General features: G+C 35.1%; 2 protein-coding genes across 4 annotated transcripts; one reads left to right on the top strand and one right to left on the bottom strand.

Moving 5' to 3' along the window:
- The first annotated feature begins 1,474 nt into the window (after positions 1-1,474).
- Positions 1,475-5,544, top strand: LOC133030514 (uncharacterized). Its single transcript, XM_061103283.1, has 3 exons — positions 1,475-2,009; positions 2,141-4,718; positions 4,815-5,544. The coding sequence occupies exons 1-3, from the start codon at positions 1,475-1,477 to the stop codon at positions 5,542-5,544; spliced, it is 3,843 nt and encodes a 1,280-aa protein (XP_060959266.1).
- An 808-nt stretch (positions 5,545-6,352) lies between these two features.
- On the bottom strand, positions 6,353-16,044 carry LOC115699086 (uncharacterized). 3 transcript variants are annotated; one of them, XM_030626320.2, is made up of 10 exons: positions 15,835-16,028; positions 12,085-14,554; positions 11,546-11,985; positions 11,376-11,456; positions 9,905-10,057; positions 9,503-9,666; positions 9,263-9,410; positions 8,921-9,043; positions 7,938-8,025; positions 6,353-6,835 (listed from the first exon to the last, which is right to left on the bottom strand). In XM_030626320.2, exons 2-10 carry the CDS (start codon positions 14,402-14,404, stop codon positions 6,633-6,635), a joined length of 3,720 nt encoding a protein of 1,239 aa, XP_030482180.2. In that variant the 5' UTR covers positions 14,405-14,554; positions 15,835-16,028; the 3' UTR covers positions 6,353-6,632. The 3 variants fall into 3 exon arrangements, with proteins under 3 accessions (XP_030482180.2, XP_030482178.2, XP_030482179.2); XM_030626318.2 differs by having other exon boundaries at positions 11,546-14,554; positions 15,835-16,044; XM_030626319.2 differs by having other exon boundaries at positions 11,546-14,554; positions 15,825-16,020.
- Positions 16,045-22,337: the final 6,293 nt, after the last annotated feature.

Raw genomic sequence — 22,337 nt, 5'->3', positions numbered from 1 at the left:
CTCGAGATTGAGCCTAATCATAACAGGATTAAGAACATTTGATCTAGGATCAACTAGGCGATATTGACTTGAATAGATATTGCGGTAAGTTTAATAAATCTAAGTCAAAGTTCAATATCGGTCCCTTCCGATGCATACTCCATGCATCCAACCTGAGCTTTACTTTAACCAATGTTCTGGAAAGAACATAGTATTTCTCCAAATACAAGTAAACTCTGTTGTAGATTATCATATCAGTAAAACCCTGTGTCTGATAAATCTAGGAAACTTTATTCACATAGTCATGTTTACTTTCCAATGTGTTGACGGCACAATAAACAGGATCAAGTATGTGAAAAGGGTTTCAGATGAATCTATACATTATGTACATATAATCATGAAATAAATCATGTGAACCATGCAACATTAAATGTTATTTCTAATCTCTATTAATAAGTAAATCTGATTATATTGAAATGAGTTTTATTTAGGGCATAAAACCCAACAAGGTATGTATGTTAAGATCCTTGAACAAAACCGATTTCTATTTCAATTCTACCATGAAATAGATATCCAAAGAGTTATCTCAGGCAGCCCCTGGACCTATGATCGCAAACAACTTATCATCCAAAGATTGAAACCTGGTGAGGATCCGAAGCTGACTATTATGAACACGTTAGACATGTGGGTTCAGATTCATGATTTGCAAGCAGGGTTCAAAACGGATTGGGCAATACGTGAAGCTGCTCGTTACATTGGGGAATTTGTTGATACCGATCCTAATAATTTCCTAGGGATTTGGCATGACTATCTACGAGTTCAAGTAAGGATTAATGTTGATCTACCGCTGAAGAGAAGAATGAAGTTCTGCCGCAGGGGTGGTGATCCCTTCTATGCAAACTTCAAGTATGAAAGATTTCCTTCATTTTGTTTTATTTGTGGTGTCATGGGGCACACTGAACGATTCTGTGCTAAAATATATGATACTCCTATTGAAGATATTAAAAAGCCATACAATATTGAAATGAAAGCCCCGTCCAAAAGACAATCTTTTCTCACTACATCACCATGGCTCCGTGGAAGCCCGATGGAGAAGCGGCGTCAGGAGGAGGAGGCGACTGTCGACAAACATGATGAGAATTTTTTTGCCACCAAATCAGTCCACACAATCAGCAAAGAATGATTTAATTACCTCATCAAATCCCAATATTGAAGCTGCTCATACTCATATTATGGGAAATCAAATGCATGGCATTCATGACCATACTATTGTGGTCAACGATAATATCTCTGTTTTTAATACAGATACTATGCTTGAGATAAATGATTCCAAAAGGAAAAGGCTTGGATCTGATCCTCTTAATGGGCCAGAAATTGCTACAAAGGAGCCAATGGATACTGATGTCATCCCAAAAAACAATTCAGCCCAGAATGTTGTTAATGTGACAAAAAACATGAAGAAGGTGTGTCCTGGCTTCCAGGCCCACCAAGAATTATGAGTACCATTAGTTGGAATTGTCGTGGGCTTGGGAACCCACGGGCCCAACAATTCCTTGAAGACATTTGTGTCCAAAAGAAACCCAAGTTTTTGTTTTTAAGTGAGACTTTATGTAAAAAAGAAATTGTGGAGAGGGTGAAAGTCCGTTTGGGCTTTGAATGCTCTTTTGCTGTTGATGTTGTTGGTAGGAAAGGAGTGCTTGCATTCTTTTGGAAAAATTCTTCTGAAGCCCATTTACTTGGTTATTCTCAAAACCATATAGATGTTGAAGTGAAGATTTCTGGCCGAGAACCATGGCGTCTTTCTGGTATTTACGGAGAACCCAACCGAGCTCATCGCGATCGAACTTGGACCTTCATTCGTGCACTTCATGCTGAATCCACTTTACCGTGGTGCCTTATTGGTGATTTAATAACATTACCAGTAACACTGATAAAAAAGGGGGTCGGCCTTATTCATCTGCTCTTATTTCTGGTTTTCAAGCTGCAATCAATGACTGCCATCTCTTGGATTTGGACTTGCAAGGGTACCCGTATACCTGGGAACGAAGCTTGGGCACTAGTAGGGGTGTGGAGATTCGTCTTGACAGAGCACTAGCTTCCCCAAATTGGCTTGCTGAATTTGTTGAGGTAACTCTTACTAATTTGGGTTTTTCTTAATCAGATCACTCTCCTATTTTTCTTGAGCCTGAATCCTTAAATTCCCATGCCACTGCTTATCATTTTCGTTATGAAAATGCTTGGAGCCGTGAACCTTTATGTGCTCAAATTGTTGGGAATTACTGGGAGCAACATGGGCAGCAAAACATTGTTGATAAAATAAAAGGCTGTAGTCACCATTTGGCAGCTTGGGGCCGAACTCTTACAGGAAATTTTAAGGTGCGATTATCTCAAAGTAAACAGAAAATGGTTGTGTTAAAGAATTCAGAAGATGAGTTTGATGCTGAAACTTTTGTGGAGGAAAAGAACAATTATTTTGAAATTTTGGCTCAGCAAGAATTATACTGGAAACAACGATCCAAACAACATTGGCTACATTCGGGTGATAAAAACAATAAATATTTTCATGCTGTAGCTAGTGCCCGAAAGAGATCAAACAAGATTCAATATCTGCAAGATGAAAATGGCAGCTGGAGGACTTGGGGTACTGGTATTGACAATCTTATACTTGATTATTTCTCTGCTCTTTATACAACTAATTCAAGTTCTTGGTCTCATGTTATTGGCAACGTTCGTAATTCTATCACTGCATCTCATAATGAAGAACTGCTTCAGCCCATTGGTGATGATGAAGTCAAAAATGCCTTATTTCAAATGCACCCTGATAAAGCCCCTGGCCCAGACGGCATGGGACCTGGCTTCTTTCAACATCATTGGAGTATTGTTGGGGCTGATATTATTAATCTGGTCAAAGAATTTTTCTCAACTAGTGTCTTGCCTTGTAGTATAAATGACACAAATCTCTGCTTGATTCCTAAGAAGAAAAATTTCTCTACCATGAATGAGCTTCGCCCTATTGCCCTTTGTAATGTTATCTACAAGATCATTTCTAAGGTCCTTGCTAATAGAATGAGGGGGTTCATTGATCAAATAATTTCGGATACACAAAGCGCCTTTATTCCAGGAAGGCTTATCTCGGATAATGTCATGGTTGCTTTTGAAATTATGCACTATCTCAAACGTAGAAGGACCAACAAGAAAGGTTTCATGGCACTTAAATTGGATATGAGTAAGGCATATGATCGAGTTGAATGGGGATTTCTTAGTGCAATTATGTCTCGAATGGGGTTTTCAGAAAAGTGGGTTGATCTTATCATGACTTGTGTCTCTTCTGTCCAATACAAGATTGTTCATGGAGGTCATAGCCTTGGACCTATTACTCCCTCGAGAGGGATCCGACAAGGCGATCCTTTGTCTACCTATCTCTTCATTATCTGTGCAGAGGGGCTGTCTTCCTTAATCCAACAATTCGAAACAAGAAGAGTTATCCAAGGATGTCGTGTGGCTCAACGAGCACCTGCGATTACTCATATGTTTTTTGCCGACGACAGTTATCTTTTCTGCCAAGCAACAAGTGGTGCTGCTGATGGTGTTCGTTCTCTTTTACAGATGTTTGAAGTTGCCTCCGGCCAGAAGGTAAATTGCTCTAAATCTTCAATATTTTTCAGCCCCAATACTGAATTATCAACCCGAACACAAATATGTTCAATTTTCAATATGGCTGAAGCTACTGAAGGAAGTCTCTACCTTGGTCTCCCCAATATTATTGGTCGAAATAAAAAGATTATTCTTGGCTTCATCAAAAACAAAGTAATATCTCGCATCAATAGCTGGGAAGGGAAGTTTCTATCTCGGGCTGGTAAAGAGATACTCATCAAAACTGTTCTCCAATCTCTACCTACTTATGCAATGAGTGTCTTTCTCCTTCCGATTGGAACTTGTGATGAAATTGAAAGTCTAATGGCTAACTTCTGGTGGAAGACTAAATCAAGTAAAGGCCGCGGTATTACTTGGATGACTTGGGATCAGCTTGCTTCTTCTAAAGAAGATGGTGGCATGGGATTTAGGCATTTGCATGATTTTAATCTTGATATGCTTGCAAAGCAAGGATGGAGGTTGTTGTGTAACCCAAACTCTTTGGTAGGACGGGTGTTCAAGGCGAAATACTTTCCTAATTCAGATTTCCTTTCAGCTGATATTGGGAATAATCCTAGTTTTGTTTGGCGAAGCGTTTGGGGTGCACAAGATTTGGTTCGTTCAGGTGCTTCCCGGGTTATTGGTGACGGAGCTAATACTAAAATTATTGGTCACCCTTGGCTGCCCCAACCAAGTAACAGATTTGTAAGTTCTACTCATCCATCTCTCCAAAATAACACTGTTGATTCACTCTTTCAAGTTGGAATCCGTAGATGGGATAGTGAAGTTATCCATGATTTGTTCTTTCCTAATGAAACTGATTTGATATTGGGAATGCCTCTTTATGATACTGATACATCCGATTGCTGGTCCTGGGCTGAAAACCGAAATGGTTTTTTCACTGTTCGCAGTGCCTATTTACTGCTACAGCAGCAGCGTGCCAGATCTCACGACTCCAACAACTCTGGTTTTTGGAGAAAATTATGGCATCTGAAAATCCCTCCAAAGGTCATCAATTTTCTATGGCGTGCTATCACTGGTTGCCTCCCTACTTGTCTTAATCTTGTTGGCAAACATGTTCCGATTTCAGTTAAATGTCCAGTGTGGTAGAATCATCCTGAATCCACCACTCACGCACTCTTATTTTGCGATTTTGCTAAAGCCTGCTGGAATGTATTTGGCTCCCCTGTGAATGCTGACAGCTCAGCTTCTTTTGGTGCTTGGGTGGATGCGTTATTACATATTAGTGATGCTGATATGATATGTCGTGCTACTGTTCTCTGTTGGGCGGTATGGAAAGCTCGCAACCAAACTGTGTGGGATAAAAGAATTGCTACCGTGAATGATGTTATAATTTCTGCTTCAACTACTTTTGATCATTGGAAGAAAGCTCAGGATAAAACAACCCTTTTATCATTATTAATTGAGAATAATAAAGAAGGGGCTGAGTATTGGATAAAACCCGAAGAAAATCACATCAAAATAAATGTTGATGCAGCTCTTTTTCATCAAGAAGGTTCTTATGGCTATGCGTTGGTTGCACGAGATAGTTCAGCGAATCTCATCGAAGCTAAAACATGTTTTCAAGGAGGTTATTACACTGCTGAGATTGTTGAGGCATTGGGGATCAAGGAAGCACTGAGTTGGATAAAGAGAGAGAATTGGACTAATGTGCAAATTGAAAGCGACAGCTTGCTCTCGGTACAGGCTATTCGAAGTAACCAACACTTTTCTTCAAATTTTGGCTTACTTATTCAGGATTGCCAACTTTTATTGTCTTCTTTACAATCTGTGAATTTATGTTTTGTTAGACGATCAGCAAATGGTGTCGCTCATGCTATTGCAAGTCACTCACGATTTCTTTCTGGTTGTAGCATTTTTGAGCATAAAGCTTGGGCTGATTTAAAAGTCCTTTTGTACTCAGAATGCTAATATTTCAATGAAGTTAAGATTTCATCAAAAAAAAAAAAAAGGTCTCAAGGCTAGAGTTTTTTATTGTAATCATTCCAAACATAAAATTGGGGAAAGAGATATAATCCAAATAATAAACAGATTTTGATTTGTGTTGCTGGAGAGTTTCTTTGTCCTGTACTTGGTTAGTAGTTGTTGGAATAAAATTTATTTTTCTTGTTGTAAAAGAAAATAATAACCAATTCAAAGTAACTGATCCAATCCACACTTTTAACTATTGTGCGAGTTAAATTGAATCTAAAATATAAATCTATACTTAATGCGAATAAGATGCACTATAAATAAAATAGTTCAGATTAAATTAGATGAACACTCCTACAAATCCTCACCAAATTAACTTTTTCAATACTAATGAAAGTACGTAGCGAATTATTTTAGGACTTAAAAGAATGGGCCTTTTGATATTACTTTTATTAATTAGAACACGTAATGAATTATTTTTTATTGTGATTATATGCAGCAAAACATTAAAAAGCCATGTGACATGATGTGAGACTGCACCTATCATTATTTTTGTCAGGACCTAAAATCTGAATATATGATGTGGACAGGCAACTGATGACCACATGTGTCCATAATGGCAGAAGACAAGCAAAACTACATAGATTTCAACAGAAATTGAAGGAGGTTCACTTTAAAAAATAACTAAAGAAAAAATTCAGAGGTAAAGTGCCTCAAAAACGAAAGAATAGGAGATTTTTTCCCCCCAATGTTCAAAGTCAGTATCATACACAAGATGTATACCCTTCGTACATTTCGTTCACAAAAGTAATAATCAGAACCGAAGTTCGAATTTACTATTAACACAAATAATAGCTTTACATAATAAACAAATTTCTCACTATTTCCACGAAACCATCCAATCATATGATTTACAACCCAATTGTGAACTAAAACTTCACCCATTCACTTGTAGCCTCTCTCTCACACACACATATCTGTTCTTTACTTGTATTATTACACACACCTTTATAAGTATAAAACAAACTTTTCTTGCCAACATGACTTAATAAAAGAGCTAAAATTGTACAGTTGAATTTGCAGAGTTCTTATTTGGGTACCTGACTTTGTTGCTGGTGACCCTGTGGTTTGCTTTGGCAAGCAGCAGACATCACCCGTAGGCGTCTTGCAATCTCCGTAAAAGATGGACGGCCAACTGGATCAGGGGCCCAGCATTGCTCCATTAGTAATCTCCATTCGGAATCACAATAGCTTGGCACAGGTGGTCTTAATGTGTTATTGACAATACCTCCTGCAATTAAGGGACAACATCATGCTCAAATACAGACATTTCTTGTTCTACAAACTTATCTCAAAACTGTTATGATCAAAGGAATATATGTAAGGACAATTAGTCATCTAAACAACAAGGTGTCCTCCATGCATCAATAAGGTTTAGCTCTCGAAGTAAAAAATAAATTCGACATCATTTATTGGATAATGCCTCAATCTTTGTTCCAATCTTTGGTTGGATAGAAATTACAACTTCCAACTTGTTGGGCCTCAAATTCGGTTCACCTATGCTAGGAGGCCTAAGGCCAATTAGTCCTAGTAGTATATTTGGTTTATTTGGCTAGGTGTTATTCTTAGTGGCTGAGTTGTTTGTATTTTTCTGAGCTGTCATTATTAGTCCTAGCTGTCAATACTATGCCCTAGCCTAAACCTATAATACTTATACTAGAGCTAATTCTTTTTACAACTAGGGAGACACCAAGCAACTCGAATAGCTTGGAACCATTTGTATTCAATTGTACAATATCAATATAAATACCAATCTCAGATTCTTTCAAGAACTGAGTATAAGTTTTGGCTATCCTATCACAACTTCTCTCTGTTTTAGTAGATTCTACCTTCTAAGGAGCTAAATTGAATCATTTTCATCTTTTATGCAAGAGCTTCAAGGATGTAGTATTGAGGGTCTTTGGGTTACTTGTGAAATTAGTATTGGAGAAGCCCCTAGACTAAGTTTAACCCACACTCTCGAGGGTTAATATAGCCTCAAACGTGCCCTGGAGGTGAAAATTGTTAATATAGCCACTTGTAATTTTTTAGGCAATTTGGATGTATAGTGCCTCACATAATTTTCTTAAAAAAGGTACAGCACTACAAGAGAGAGCAAGGTTCGAATATTGATGTGAAGGCGGCAACTGCTATGGTGCTGAAGAGATTTTCATATATTTCTCTTTGTTGAAAGGACTTGAATGATTCACTGTCCTATTTATCTTTTCTTGCGGTGTCTTGCTTCTTGTTTAGTATCATATATTTTATCAAAACAGAATAAATAAAAAATTCTCAAAGATTCTAAAAACTGATTATAAATTTCACAAGTACCAAGAAACTAGTTAAATACACACCTATAATTGCTCCATAATGCATATTGGCATAAGGCTCCTCTCCAGTAAGAATCTCCCATAGAACAATACCAAAGGAGAAAACATCAACCTAAAACAAACAAAGCAGTGAAACGTTGCGAGCAATTGTCAAAAACTGATGAAAAGATACCTGGAACCAAAACTATGTGCGATTAAGTTTTTGTTTTACAATGAAATTGATGGTTGAAAATAAGATAACTTAACACTTCCTAAATTACAAATCGGTGATGGCCATTTGAATTAGAAAAATGCCACAAATGAAATTATTCCATTAAAAAATTGATGATGTTTCATCATCATCAAATTTGAATACACTACCAACTGTTTTCACTTTGTAACAAGCAACAGTATCACTAATAATATATACATATACAAACATCAGCCTTACCGTCATCTTCACAACCACAACCACCCACTTCCATACTATTATTGATAGGACAGTGTTTAATCTATGACAGAACTACCACATATAGATGTCATAATCTATTTTCTTAAATACTCGAGTAGGAAAAAATACACTAGCATTTTTCTGATAAAAGATCGGAAACTCTTTAAATATATTTGCCACTGAAGCCCAAGAGAAGCTAAAAACTAGATTCGCCCCCCCCCCCCCCCCCCCCCCCCCCCCAAAAAAAAAAAAAAAAAAGATAGATTATCATCATCATTAGTCACTACCATTACATAACCAAACTTGGCCACTAGGATGACTAGTATCACAACCCAGCCCCATTATTATTATATTTATTCAAGCGAGAATTTTGTACCACAAAACTAGTTAGTTACCCTTAAATCCATGTTCAATAAATGGAAACACATTCAATCAGGTGCCACGTTAGAACCCAAGTCAAATGTACTATCATAAAGACATACTTAAGCACACAATACACATTTGTGTAAATTTTGCAATTGCCCAAGAGTATATTAATAATTCATCATTAAGAAAATAATTGAAAAGTATACTTTACCTTTTCAGAAACCTTACTGCTGCTACCATTTAGCAATTCTGGCGCCATCCATGGAAGGGTTCCCCTCACACCACCAGTGACTAAGGTATTTCTTTTTATTTTTGACAAACCGAAATCTCCCACCTGCAAAATGTGTGGCATTCTACTAAGAGGGGGTTCAAAGATGACGAACCCAACAAAGTATATGCTACTTTCCCACTCAAATAACTAAATTTATCATATTCATTTGTTAGCAAGTATATGCACTAATATGCTACCTTCCCACTCCAATGCTACTTTATCATATTCATTAGTTTGCAAGTATATGCACGAACTAAATCAATAGCCAAAAAGGAAAGTTACCTTGCAGATAGGGCGTAAAGGGTCCTTCAAGTTGACAAGCAAGTTGTCGCATTTCAAATCAAAATGCACTATGTTTTTGGAATGCAGATATTCCATCCCAAATGCTGCATCCATAGCAATGATGAGCCTCTTACGACGATCTAGATGCCTGGCCACACAAAATGTTGATAATAGATTATGACTGGATGTTGTTATCTAGAATCTAGTAAACTTAAGAAGTAACAAATTTAATGATGCTACCTTTCTTTGCTAAGCAAAACATGCCTAAGAGAGCCATTCACCATGAACTCTGTCACAGTAGCCATTGTTCCCCCTGGCCCATCCTGAACTACACCATAAAATGCCACCACATTTGGATGGTGAAGCTTGGAAAGAATTTCAGCTTCACGCCAGAACTCAACTGTCTGGGAAGAAAAACACCCACTATTTAATTACATAATTTATGGGGGTAGAAAATTTCAAAATACAACATCCTAAGCACACTTGGACGTTGATAAATATCAAGATGTAATTTCATTATTTCTGAGATTGTGGAGTATTTCATTATTGTTCTCAATGCTATATGTTAAAGCTACCTCTCACACCATAGCCAGTGTTATGATAAAAAATTAGAAACAAGGACCACCTTCAATCCATACTAACCAATCTTTCTTGCTCTGATGATCTCCCAGTAAAGCAACTCTTTTTAATTCGTTTGATGGCAACATCTGTTCCCCTCCATTTTCCATGGTAAACAGTCCCAAAAGTGCCAGAACCTAATTCCCTCAGCTCTTCAAGATCTTCATTCTTTATAATCTGCTATGCAGCCAGAGGTAGCAATGAGATCAAACTTCAAATGACAGCTAAAGACCAGATTCCAGGAAGAAGAAAAAAAACAGAACACAGAAAACAAAATACAAAACTCATCTACAAACAGTGATGGACGATATGGTATTAAGAATTGAGAAACATAATAAAATTACAAGAATCAGACTGTCAATAAATTCTCAACTAATTACTGCCTAGTTCACTATCCATAAGTGTTGTAAGTATCTGTACTTGTTTTTGTGTTTAGTTTGATTAGAACTTTAATTTTGTGAAACCATGGCCTTCCTCTGCCATAAGCAAGGTCTCTCAATATACTTGGGAGTAGGTCACTTGTGCTCATGCCCTTGTTTCCTTTTTCGAAAAAAATTAAAAATTCAAATCACTTTTCATATTTCGTTATTTTTATTTTACTAATGTATCTTCTGCACAAGCAGGAACACTGATAAACAACATCAGAAAAGTTTTCTAGACTCTCATAGTAACATAATGAAAGAGAAGACGAAGAAAAAAGAAGCAGGATTACTGTGACTAAAAGAAGCTTTCGTTCATGTGCATTTTACTAGGGCCACCATGAGATGCCCATAAACAACTTTTCAGTTAACAATTAAAGCTCACTGGCCAAAGCATATGTTTATTGTTCTTTTTTCTTTCTTTCTATCATTTCAAAACTTGACAGGACAGAATTTATTTGTTTATTCCTATTTTACTTCTCTTTATAGCCACATGTTCTTTTTTAGCTAAGCATAAAAAAATATAATTAAAAAAATGAGGGGAAAACTGAAAAATAGAATGATAGAAAGAATACCTTGGCTATTTCACAGTATGTCTTTGTATATTTTAACTTTTTCTTGTATTTTGTATTCTTCTTTTTCTTAGTTTATACTTTCTTTATTAAATTTTAGTTTGGACGTGGGATATAATAATAAAATTTGTAGGTTAGCAAAATACAACCATTTAGGATAAACATAATTTGGAATTCCAACCCAACCACGTGAGTTTACATTCATTTACCATAGAGTCCAAAAAACATGCACCACATTTACATTTGAATTACACATTCTCAGTTGAGTTAGAACAACGGATTAAAAATAAACCAAGGAAAAAAAAAAGTAGGTGGGCAGCATCTATTTTTGACAAAGGGTTAAACAACAAAAACTGATATTCATAGTGATGGATTGCAGGAACACAGTGCTGGAAAAAGTGCAATCAAGCCTAAGAAATTCCACCTAACACTACAATATAGGGTAAATTTTCTGAACATTGCACAAACATAGACTAAGAGGCAAATTATGAATTGAGAGTCTACCTGCAAAGTTGTAATGTCAAAATCATCAAGACTAAGATCAACAAGTGGCACAGCTGTGTTCTGAATTTCCAGCTCCCCATCCTTGAAAATAAGACAACTTGAGGTTAGAGGTAAAGATTGTGGTGGAAAATGCTATCAGTCACAAAAGAAAAAAGAAATTGATGAAATACCTCGTAATCTGATTCTGGGATTTTTGGGTTCACTGCATCCAATTGTTCACTTTCCTTCTCCTTAAACTGAGTAGCATTGTAATCTGAATGTAAATTTATCGAGCTCGGAACAGTCATATTGGTTGATTCTTGGTTGATACTATCAACAAAACCCATATTGGAGTCAATGTGACCCAAAGCACCTCCATCAGATTTCAAAGGCGGGTGGCTGTAATCTATTGGAAATCCTCCCATGTTTGCCATCAGGGACGAGAAACCTAGATGGTCCTGATCCATAAGAGACACATCTTTTCTTTCAAATTCATCCTGGGCTAACTTTCGAAAGTATGACCAACTCTTGGGCTCATGATTCTCCATGTTGATGCTCACACCAGCTCCATCACCAGGCAGAGGACTGATGCCTGAAAGGTTTTGAGATATTCTAGCTTTTATGAAAATATCTGACAGAAAATCACGAGGAAAACGATCATTTATGTCAATAAGAATATCTCCATGTTCGGAAGCATTAACACCAGCAGGAGACTCTCCTTGTGCATCACCTGTGAAAGCAATTTCCTTCCTATCATGCTCTGGTGAACTTAGAGTAGATCCTTCCTTGGGTTTATCAAATCCTTGATTTGCCATTTGATGATTCAGCCCTGATGCTTCCTTATCATTTGTGGAGTGATCTTTTACCTGGACCTGATAAGGCTTCTGTAACTTCGAGTCAAGCACCTCCTCAGAAATTTTAGAGTTCATCTTATTAATATTTTCAACAAGATTTTGAGGGATTTTTTTTGAGGGATTTGATGGTAAAGATGACTGCTCAGCATGCCTAGCAACATTATCCTCCTGAAATTTACTAGTTGAATTTGATATTGGTTGCGAGTGATCAGAAAGTGCCTGAGTTAGTAAAAACTGAGAACCAAAAGAGTCATTAGATTTTGATAAACGGTTCAGTTCAGCTTGCTCCCTGGGAATTCGCTCAGATTTAAAGATCGGCTGAGGAACAACAGGTGGTTCAAGGGAGCTGTTAAAGTCAACAGGATCAGTCTCAGAAGGACCATATCCAGGTACTTGCAGTCCGCTAGGTGAGTGAACTTGACTTTCCTGATTATAATTTTTCCCTTCATTTACGATTTCAGGAGATAATGAAGTTTGTACCTGTTCCTGGAGCTTTCTATTGCTTTTTGTACCAATTGAAGGTGGCCCAATGTCTGCTGCCGAATTAGGAAAAGATGGTTCTTCCCTTGGCATGTAATGTGGAGATGAACCATCATGGGTATGTGAAGAAAAGTTGTGCTCACTTTCCATGGCCCTACTTGTATCAGTTTCAGTAACCTTTTGGAAAGAGCTCTCTCTTTTCATCACTGACTCTTTTGACATAGCTTCCTTGTCCAAAGATTGACTTTTTTCAGGTTCACTAATCTTTTGAGCTGAGCTAACTCCTTTTAGCTTCATCTCATTTGCAGATACTTCAGAATTATGGAGATGGACGCCACCATATTGCTTATCTTCAGGCAAAGCACCATGTTGACTTCCATGCCCTGGGATGAGTGTTGGACCTGAACTGTCTCCAACTGTTGCATAATTGGGAGGGTGGGAGCTATAACTGTATTGCAGAGGCGTCATATTTCCATCTACTCCAGAGAAGCTTTCCACGGGTTGGAATGTTGATGGAGGATGTAGGCCAGCTTCTCTCAAATGCATATCATGTCCCCAGTAAGCCTGTCTATTAGATTCATAAGCACTAGTTAAACTAGGAACTGCTGTATGAGAAGATTGACGAGTAGATGAAGGCAAATGGATTGTCGAAGCCGCAGTACTAGTACCAGCTAATTCAGGTGAAGGATGTTCTCTTTCAACATTTAGACCAAGTAGCTCATCCAAATTGTTACCAGAAGTGCTTCCTAAAGCAAATGAGTTCTTTCTTGAGCCCAGGTCCATACCATTTACAGCAACTACATATTGGACCTCAGAGTCACCTTCCATGCTTCCCAGACCAAGCTGTACATCCTCCAAATCGGCACTAGAAAACAAGAATATACGAGGTTTCAGTGATCCCCCATCATGCAGGCATTCCTCCATCATGTTCTGCAAATCTTCATCGCAAGAAACAGAAACCAATGCATCAAGATCTTCACCAGGAAGCTGATATTTTATTGTATGTGTTTGGTTGTATATGGTTAATATTTTCTGCATTAGTTCTTGCCAGGAAATATCCTTGCTTATCCTTATAATACGTGTATCACCTCCAACATATCTAAGTCTTCCATCACTTGGACGGGGCAAAATTTTTCCACCAAAGCTGCAAAGAAACTTCACCTTTGTGGATGAGCTATGAGATGCTCCTGAAGAGACATAACCATGAAGTCCACGGCCAATATCACTCCGTGATGAGGTTTGTGGTACGGATCGTATAGAACCATGATAACTCTTCTCTTCATTTACAGAAGATCCTTTCCTCTCAAAATCCTGGGTTTGAGATTTCTCCCTAGAATTAACCATAGAGATATCAGATCCACTTTCAGAAGCTGCATGGCTAGTTCCCAGTATGCCGTTTAGATTCATATAAGCAGGAGCATTGTTAGGATCACCACCATAAGCATTTGGAACATAGTGTTGCCTGGAATTTACTCTTTCACGCATAAACTCGAATTCCTCCCCAGTCTGAATGGAGAAATTCAGCCCAGGTCTAGTTCCAACAGACACATTGTAACCCGGTGGCCTCAAGTTAGTATTAACATTACTGGATGGATCCTGAAAATATCTATCATTTGTAGACCCATGTCCATCATTTCTTGGTTCCATATTGCTGTACCTAACTTGTTCATAGTTTTTTTGTTGATCCATGGCCCTTTTTCCCTGATTTCTGTCCATTTTTGGCTAAATTCATTCACATGGAGAAACATACAACCTGTGACGTGTGGATCATGATACATGAGCATGTTTCAAATTGCAAACAGCTACAAACGTCACCTGCATAGAACCTTCTTCCCATGGAGGTTACTCAATCCTCACCAGATTAACCTGTTGATACAAGGCACACACAAACTTTTATAAAGAATCATCTCAATAATCAATAACGGAATTCAAAGAATATGCTAAAGAAAAATGGGCTTTTCTGTTTAAGATGTTAAAAAAAGACTAGCAAACGTATCAAGCACAAAAGTTACAACAAAGTATTCCCCACCAACCCCAAAAGTGCACAGAAATAGAATCTCAAAATTTGGGTTCCACCCTAAAATCTCAGAAACTACAATCAAAATTCAGTTGCCCACCCCGTTAGCTTTCATGAACCGGGGGGGTCTTTTTTTTCAAAAGGAAAAGATTAACTGCAATTTCTTAAAACAGAAATTAATTCTAATTTTTTTATTATAAATAAAAAAAAATAAAAACTCTAATTGTATTAAAATGTTTGGTGTTGTTCTAAGAGAAACTACAACTATTAGAAATTTACATTCTTAAATTGTAGATAGTGAGACTAGAAAATAAATATCTTTATCTTCCACAATTGCACTACAAATTACCATATGCAAATACAAACTCCACAAAGTACATAAGCTAATATTTATCATCCACAATTGAACTACAAATTCACATATGCCAATAACAATAAGGGCGTTAATGGAAAATGACAGTATATTATATATCATCTTCAAGCTTCAGGCATTTTTGAATCAGTCTGTACATAACGATTTATAAAATATATATACCAAAACAGATTAAAAAGAATGGGTTTACAAATATATATCTTCAATTTATTTTATTCTTTGAATCATTTTGTTAAACATATCTCTTTGTGAGCCAATTCATCAAACATGTGTGTTAAATTAGAGAAACTGATAAGTATTTATAGAAAGGCTAAATCCTTGCAAATGTCACGACAGTAACCCAAAACGAAATCAATTCAAACTCATATGAAACTGCAACCTTGGAAAATATATATAACATACTACTGTTAAAAAAGCTATTCAACAAAAATCCAGTAACAAAATTTCATCTTTTTTAAAAAAAAATAAATGAAAAAGAATAAGATAAACCCACTTAATTGTTTGGTCAATTAGAGAGATCTCCAAAGATAATAAGAAAAACCCAGAAGATCTAGAGCGAGAAAATGGGGATTATATATCGATAGACCTAAGAAATTATATATCTATAGAAAATGGGGAGATTTGTTGTGAAGAGAGAGAGGAGAGAGAGAGAGAGAGAGTAATAATATTATTATGTATTGAAAGGAGGAAGAAGAAGAAGACAGCAACTGAAGATCGCAAAAACTCAAAAAAAAAAAAACTGAAACCATTGATTACCGATGAGTGGGAGCTATCAGAAGAATGGAATTGAAAGCTTGGATCCGCATGTCTGGGCGTTCAGGGATTTCAATTTCGAGCGAGAGGAGAAGACTGAAGTGAGAAAATCAGAGCACTCAGGGATTTTTCCTTTTTTATTTATTTATTTTATATTATTGTTATTATTATTATTATTATTATTATTATTTGTTATGAAGCTAATTCTTTAAACCTCAAGTGGCGAGTCCCAAGTTATGTATTGTGTAATATATAAACGCTTGAATTAAAAAAAAAAAAAAAAGAAAAAAAATCTTTATTTGAGAATTGAGAGTGTGAAACCAGAGATGAAAAGGAGGATTTTTTTATTTTTTTTGTTTTTATTTGAATGAAAATGAGGAAGACTTCAATAATAATATTCTTCTTCAATAATGAAAATGAGAATGCCAACTGACTTTTCTTTATTGGTTTTCTTAATTTTTTTTTTTTTTGAGTAAACATAAAAGAATAATATTAATATATATTATTTAGGGTAGTAAGATGAGGAGTTCTATTTACACTCAAAAAACAATAAGTAGGCTTCAATATTTAAAAAAAAAATAATTTTTAAAAATTTACACCTCAATACTTATTTTAATTTTTTTTAATCATGTATTTTTTTTTTTATTTTTTCTAATAAAGTTTTATACAATTTTTTTTTATGAATAAGAATCATTGTATTATTTAAAACCAAATTACATCCGGCCAATTACAAACCAAACAATTCAAACACATTACATATCACACCCACTAATTATTTACACCTTTGAGCAAACCAAACTCTTATCTATATTTTGAGCCATTTTTGGCATTAGAGTAATTTGTATATCTCTTTTGATTTTCTGTACTTTATACACCATAATTTCTTATTCAAAAATACATCATTTCGGACTCTCCAAATGTGGTATACCAACGCTGTCAGGGTAGCATACATGATATTTTTTTTAATAACACTCAATTTTTTTTATAAATCCATTATACTAGCTGCAGATAGATTTAATGAGGTTGTCGTCCAATCAAACCAATTTTTGATCCCCTATAAGTATTTCCTGTTGTACTGGCAGTGAAAGAATAAGTGAGTTATGCTCTCATTTTTCAGCTCCACATAATAGATATGTTTGATCAACTAAAGGATCAAACTTTTGAACTTGATCTCTAGTTCTAAGTATTTGCAACATTACCAACCAGAGCACTATTCTGTGTTTTGGAATGCTCAATCTATCCCAAATTATCTTACACCAATTTACTTGAAATGACTGATCAAATAGTAAATCATGACCAAGTTTGATATCATATCTCAAAGTAGCAAATGAAGAGAGATTTATCATAGTTTTAAAGGCATTTTTGACAACGACAAGTTTTTTTCAATGTCAGCTACAATCATTCGGTGTCTGGTACTCCCACCAATTTGCATCCTTCAAATAGACTCTATTAATCCATTTAACAACAAATTGTCTTTTATGGTGGAAATTACCGAGTCATATTTCCCCATGTTGTAATATTCCAATCAAGGATCTTCCGAAAGTCTAACCCCCTGCTTTTCTTGGTAAGCAAACTTGATTCCAAGTTACCAAACCAGGGCCAATGGTATCTGCCGAACGCTTCCAAAGAAAGGCCATGCACATATTTTCCACATCTTTTAGCAGCTTTTTGGGAGGATTGTGATCTGGGCCCAGTAAGAATGAATGACAATTAATACTGAGTTAATTAGTGTAACTCTTCTCATGTATGACAAGTTTCTTGAGCTCTAAACTTTGATCCGAGCAACCATTTTCTCTAGTATTTCATTACATTTTGATGCTGAAATTCTTTGAAACATATTGGTATGCCAAGATACCTAAATGGAAGTTATGATCTTACAAAACCTAACATTTCAAGCAAACGGGTAACCACTGTCTCTGTCATTCCACCACAAAACACAGTTGTTTTTTCTTCATTTGGGAACAAAGCAAATGAAGAGGAAAAGAGTTTCAATCCCTTCAACGTTAACAATATAGTGTTGGATATTATTTTATCAGGATCTAGATTTACTACCATGTATGTTGTTTAACATCTTGAACATGAATTTCTAAAACAATGAAATTTAAACATATATAAAGTTCAAGAAACCTTATATTGGTTGCAACAGAATTAAATGACTCCTTCCACTCAGATCTCTAACCCTTGTTCCTTTCTGTTGCAGAGTATTATCAAGATCTGAGCCCGACTCTCCTTCAGTTGATTGGATTCTTCACAGTCTTACACACTATGATTGAGTACCAACTTACTATGCATGGGCATGTACTCTATCACTATAAGGGTTTCGAAAATTGAAGACAGAGAGAGAGAAGGATTCAAAAATAGAGAGAGAAAGAGAAGGCTCAATTTTGATTGAAGGCTTAAGTTTCATTAAATGGTAAAAGAGAGCTTAAGTGGCCGACCATAGGATGTGGGCCCACCACTTGCAATTTTGTCATTTTTCTCAACTATTTATTCTTTTCTTTCACAAATGCTATTTTTTCCAATTCAACCACTTAAATGTCAAAATTATTATTTAATAATTAAAATTAATTATCAAATAAAATTTCATTTAATATATTTTTTAATTAGAATTAATAAAGTCTCTTAATTAACAAATTAACCCTAGAATCTCTTTTCTTTACAATTAAGCTCTAGCTTAGTGAAAATTCATAAATAAGACATAGTCTAATTTTAGAATTATAATTGATTAATTAAAATCAATTAACTGAGCCTTATGAGCAGTATTGTCTCAACTAGTATGGGGACCATGAGCCTATATAATGGAGCTTCCAATAAGCAGATCTAGAATTTACCAAGTAAATTCCCTAACTTATTAATTCTTCCTTGCACCACTATAGATTTGAAATTGCACTCTCAATTATATAGAATGCTCTATATGTTCCACGATATAGATACGCTATGAAAATTTAACCATCGTTCTAATCCCAATAATCAAAGATCCTTTATAGATGATTTACATCGAGTATGGACAAATTTACCATTTCACCCCTCAATGTTTATTATCCTTAAAACACTTTCCTATAAACGATATTTCAATAAACTAATATGACTACTGAAATAAGAGCTCTTCCAATGATCTCTATTAAGCCAAGCTCGAAGGAAATCATCATTTCACTTCTATGTCCAAATAGAAGCTATAGATTATATATCTATGACTAGCGCTCCCACTCGATTGTACTATCATGTTCCCAAGCTGTACGTGTTACTCGAACCAAATAGTAGGTTTTGACTAACAACTCTAAGAGCACAAATAACACTCTTGAGTCTTGAGATCGAACCTAACCATGTCAGGATTAAGATCTTTTGACCTAAGATCAACCAGTGATATTGACTTAGAAAGATACAACGGTAAGATTATAATATTTTTACCAAGATTAATATCGCTCTCATTCTAATGTATACTCCATACATCCAATACTAGCATACTATGTGAATGTTCTGGAAAGAACATAACACTTATCCAATGTGTAAGTAAGCTTTATCACTGACTATCACATCAGTGTAAATCCAGTACACTGATGAATCATGTGACATTATCTTTTGAAGCATAAAATCAAAATTACCTTCTACTGTATTAACATCACTGTAATTGTGAATAACTATATGTGATATTGAAATCATTTTATCCCAATCACAACGGTAGCTCTATTCCAACAAGGGGTATGACAAGAAACTGAAGTAAAAATCGCTCAGCTCTGTATTAATACTATAATTTATCCCAATCACACATATGTTGGTAACTTGAATCTTTTAATCCAACCTCAAAAGAATAAAGAGTACAAGACACTAAGCTAATTATAGAACAATCACATATTTTGACAATGATTATTCTAGAACAATCATTGTCAACATACCATATTTGCGAAGCAACAATTTTATCAAAAAAACTAGCTAGATATTTTTTTTCATCCCACTTTTGTTTCAAAGCACTATATTTCTTTTGAAATTTTTTAAAATTACCAAAATAACTTTTTTGAGCATATTTTGCATGGTGAAACATTTATGCCTAATATTCCCCTTAATACCACAAAAATGACAAATTGAAACAAACCGCCTTACCTGAGATCTTACCTTTTTGAACTTACTGGAGACTTTGCTTCTGAGACGATGCCTTTGCTATAGTAGGTAAATTTGATGGAACATTAGATTTTATAAATTTTGTGTTTCCATAACTTTCGGAACCATTTGATCCAAAACCACCAAAGCCTATTTGACATGCATTCTAAACTTCCTTAGAAATAGAAGAACTAGGGTTAAACATTTCAACATTTTTCTTGAAATCTCAAGTTTCTTATAGAATAATTTATTCATCTTTCAACAAAAATCAATCTCGTATTCTTTAATTTTCATTTCAAAAGATTTAATTAATAAGACTCAGCTAATAACTCGTCACAGATTTCAGATTCATTAGAATCAGAATCTTCTTTTTCAATGGTATTATTCAAACTAGGGCTGTACATCGGTCGGTTTAGTCGGTTTATACTATATATTTTCCAACCCAACATAAAGATCGAGTTATAAATTTTTGCATGCAAACTGCCCAATTTAAAAAAAAAAAAATTTGTACCCGACCGACGGGTTGGGCGGGTTAATTAACCCAAGCCCGAATTAGGATGTTTTTTTTTTTTTTTTTTTTTTTTTTTTTTCAGATTCAACTAAAATAAAAATTAATAACATTAAATACATAATATTCCAAATCTAAATTCAATTTAGGGTTTGGGTTTTTTTAATATATATTATATATTATATAATATATATAAAAAAAAAAAACTGAAAATCGGGTTAAATCGGTTTGGGCGGGTTCATTGGGCGGTTTGGGTCAAAATTCAACCCGCCCAATTTACAGATTGGGCGGTTTAGAATTTTGTCAAGTTATGTCGGTTTGTATTTTTTTTCGGTTTTGTCGGTTTGGTTTAGTCGGGTTATTCGGGTTGGGCGGTTTACGAAAATTTTTGTACAGCCCTAATTCAAACATATCAATCTTTCTTTCACCTATGAATCACAAAACAAACTAGAAGAAATTGAGGTTACTACAACATTGTAAGAATTATCTCCATCACTATCAGTTTTATCATCACTCCATGTGACATTAAAACTTTTTTTTATTCTTTTTAGTGTATTTGCACATTCAGACAGAATGTGACCAAAGCTTTCACATTCCCTGCATTGAATTCTCTTTTGATTGTTAGTCATTGAAGATTTTAAAAAAGTATTAACTTTGGAGAAATTTAAAAAATTATTTTTGTCACTTATCTTTTTCATGTATTTTTGAAAGTTTTTAGTTGAAACATCCATCTCATCTTCTTCTTCATCTAAAATTTATTTTTCAGCAACATTAAAAGTAATTCATTTACCTCTATCAACTGTGGACTTGGGTTTGTCTTTTTTCTTGATTTATTAATTTATTTCAAAGGTACGCAAGGACCCCATCAACTCCTCCACCTTCATCTTCCTGAAATCTTTTACTTCTCCAAGCCAATAACTTAACGTCAAATTTGTTAGGAAGGACTCACAATTTTTCGAACTATCACCGATTCATCAAGTTTTTTGCTTAAGAGAAGATTCGTTAGCAATATAAGATAATCTTTCATAAAATTTAGACATATATTCATTATATACATTCTAAGATCATCAAACTTGGTTTGAAGCATTATAAATCTAGATCGCTTAACATCAATTATTCCTTTGAATTTGGTTTGAAGAATTTTTCATGCATCTTTTGGCAGATTCATAAGAAGATATAAGTTTGATAAAAACTTCATCTATTCCATTAAATATAGCATGTAAAATTTTTATTGTAAGCATGTAACTTATCATCTTCACTAAACCATTCAAGTTTAGCTTTCAACATTTTATTACCTTTAGAATCTACCACAACCGAATGAGACGAGCCTGAAAGAATTGATCTCTATGCTTTTCATCTTGGGATTGATGATGCCCTCATTCTAACCTTCCAATATAAATAGTTAGAATCATTGAGAAGTAGAGGACGAACAATAGAACTTCCGTCTACAAAGGGAAATATGTTGCAAAAACACAAAAAACATTAAATAACTACACTAACAATTTAGTGTCCTGCTCTAATACCAACTAAAAACCCGTGTTTTAGCATATGCCAATATATTTATTAAATTTCAGTTATTAAAAAACACAACTTTAATAGTGTGCAGTAACAGATTGAAAACCGGTCATAGCAGAACACCAATTTGTATAATCAAAATAGAAACAACTATACAGAATGTAAAAACTTGACATAAGAGAATTATACGTGGTATCGGTGTTCTTTCGAACACTCCTAGTCCACAGAGCCACGCCCAGAGAATGAAATCAATTAGTAAAGTATCAAAGATTAGAAAAGTAATTGACTTAAGCAAATTTAGACTCCCTCTAATGATTTTCTGCAACCCTTGTAATTCACCTTGCTAGTATGATCTTTGAAACACACCAAGTAGTGAACTTCCCTCAGC

Source organism: Cannabis sativa, chromosome 8 (assembly GCF_029168945.1).
Source record: "Cannabis sativa cultivar Pink pepper isolate KNU-18-1 chromosome 8, ASM2916894v1, whole genome shotgun sequence".
NCBI lineage: Eukaryota > Viridiplantae > Streptophyta > Magnoliopsida > Rosales > Cannabaceae > Cannabis > Cannabis sativa.
The sequence above is the reverse complement of the archived record's forward strand: the minus strand, read 5'-3'. Positions and strand labels throughout refer to the sequence as shown.

Excerpts from the sequence above, each read along its gene's own strand:
- LOC133030514 (XM_061103283.1), top strand. The coding sequence starts at position 1,475 with ATGAGTACCATTAGTTGGAATTGTCGTGGGCTTGGGAACCCACGGGCC. Across the intron at positions 2,010-2,140 it reads TTGGACTTGCAAGGGTACCC|ATCACTCTCCTATTTTTCTT; the intron begins GTATACCTGGGA and ends TTTCTTAATCAG. Across the intron at positions 4,719-4,814 it reads TCAGTTAAATGTCCAGTGTG|CTCAGCTTCTTTTGGTGCTT; the intron begins GTAGAATCATCC and ends GAATGCTGACAG.
- LOC115699086 (XM_030626318.2), bottom strand. The coding sequence starts at position 14,404 with ATGGACAGAAATCAGGGAAAAAGGGCCATGGATCAACAAAAAAACTAT. Across the intron at positions 11,457-11,545 it reads TCCCAGAATCAGATTACGAG|GATGGGGAGCTGGAAATTCA; the intron begins GTATTTCATCAA and ends CTTATTTTCAAG. Across the intron at positions 9,411-9,502 it reads GTTTTGCTTAGCAAAGAAAG|GCATCTAGATCGTCGTAAGA; the intron begins GTAGCATCATTA and ends TTGTGTGGCCAG.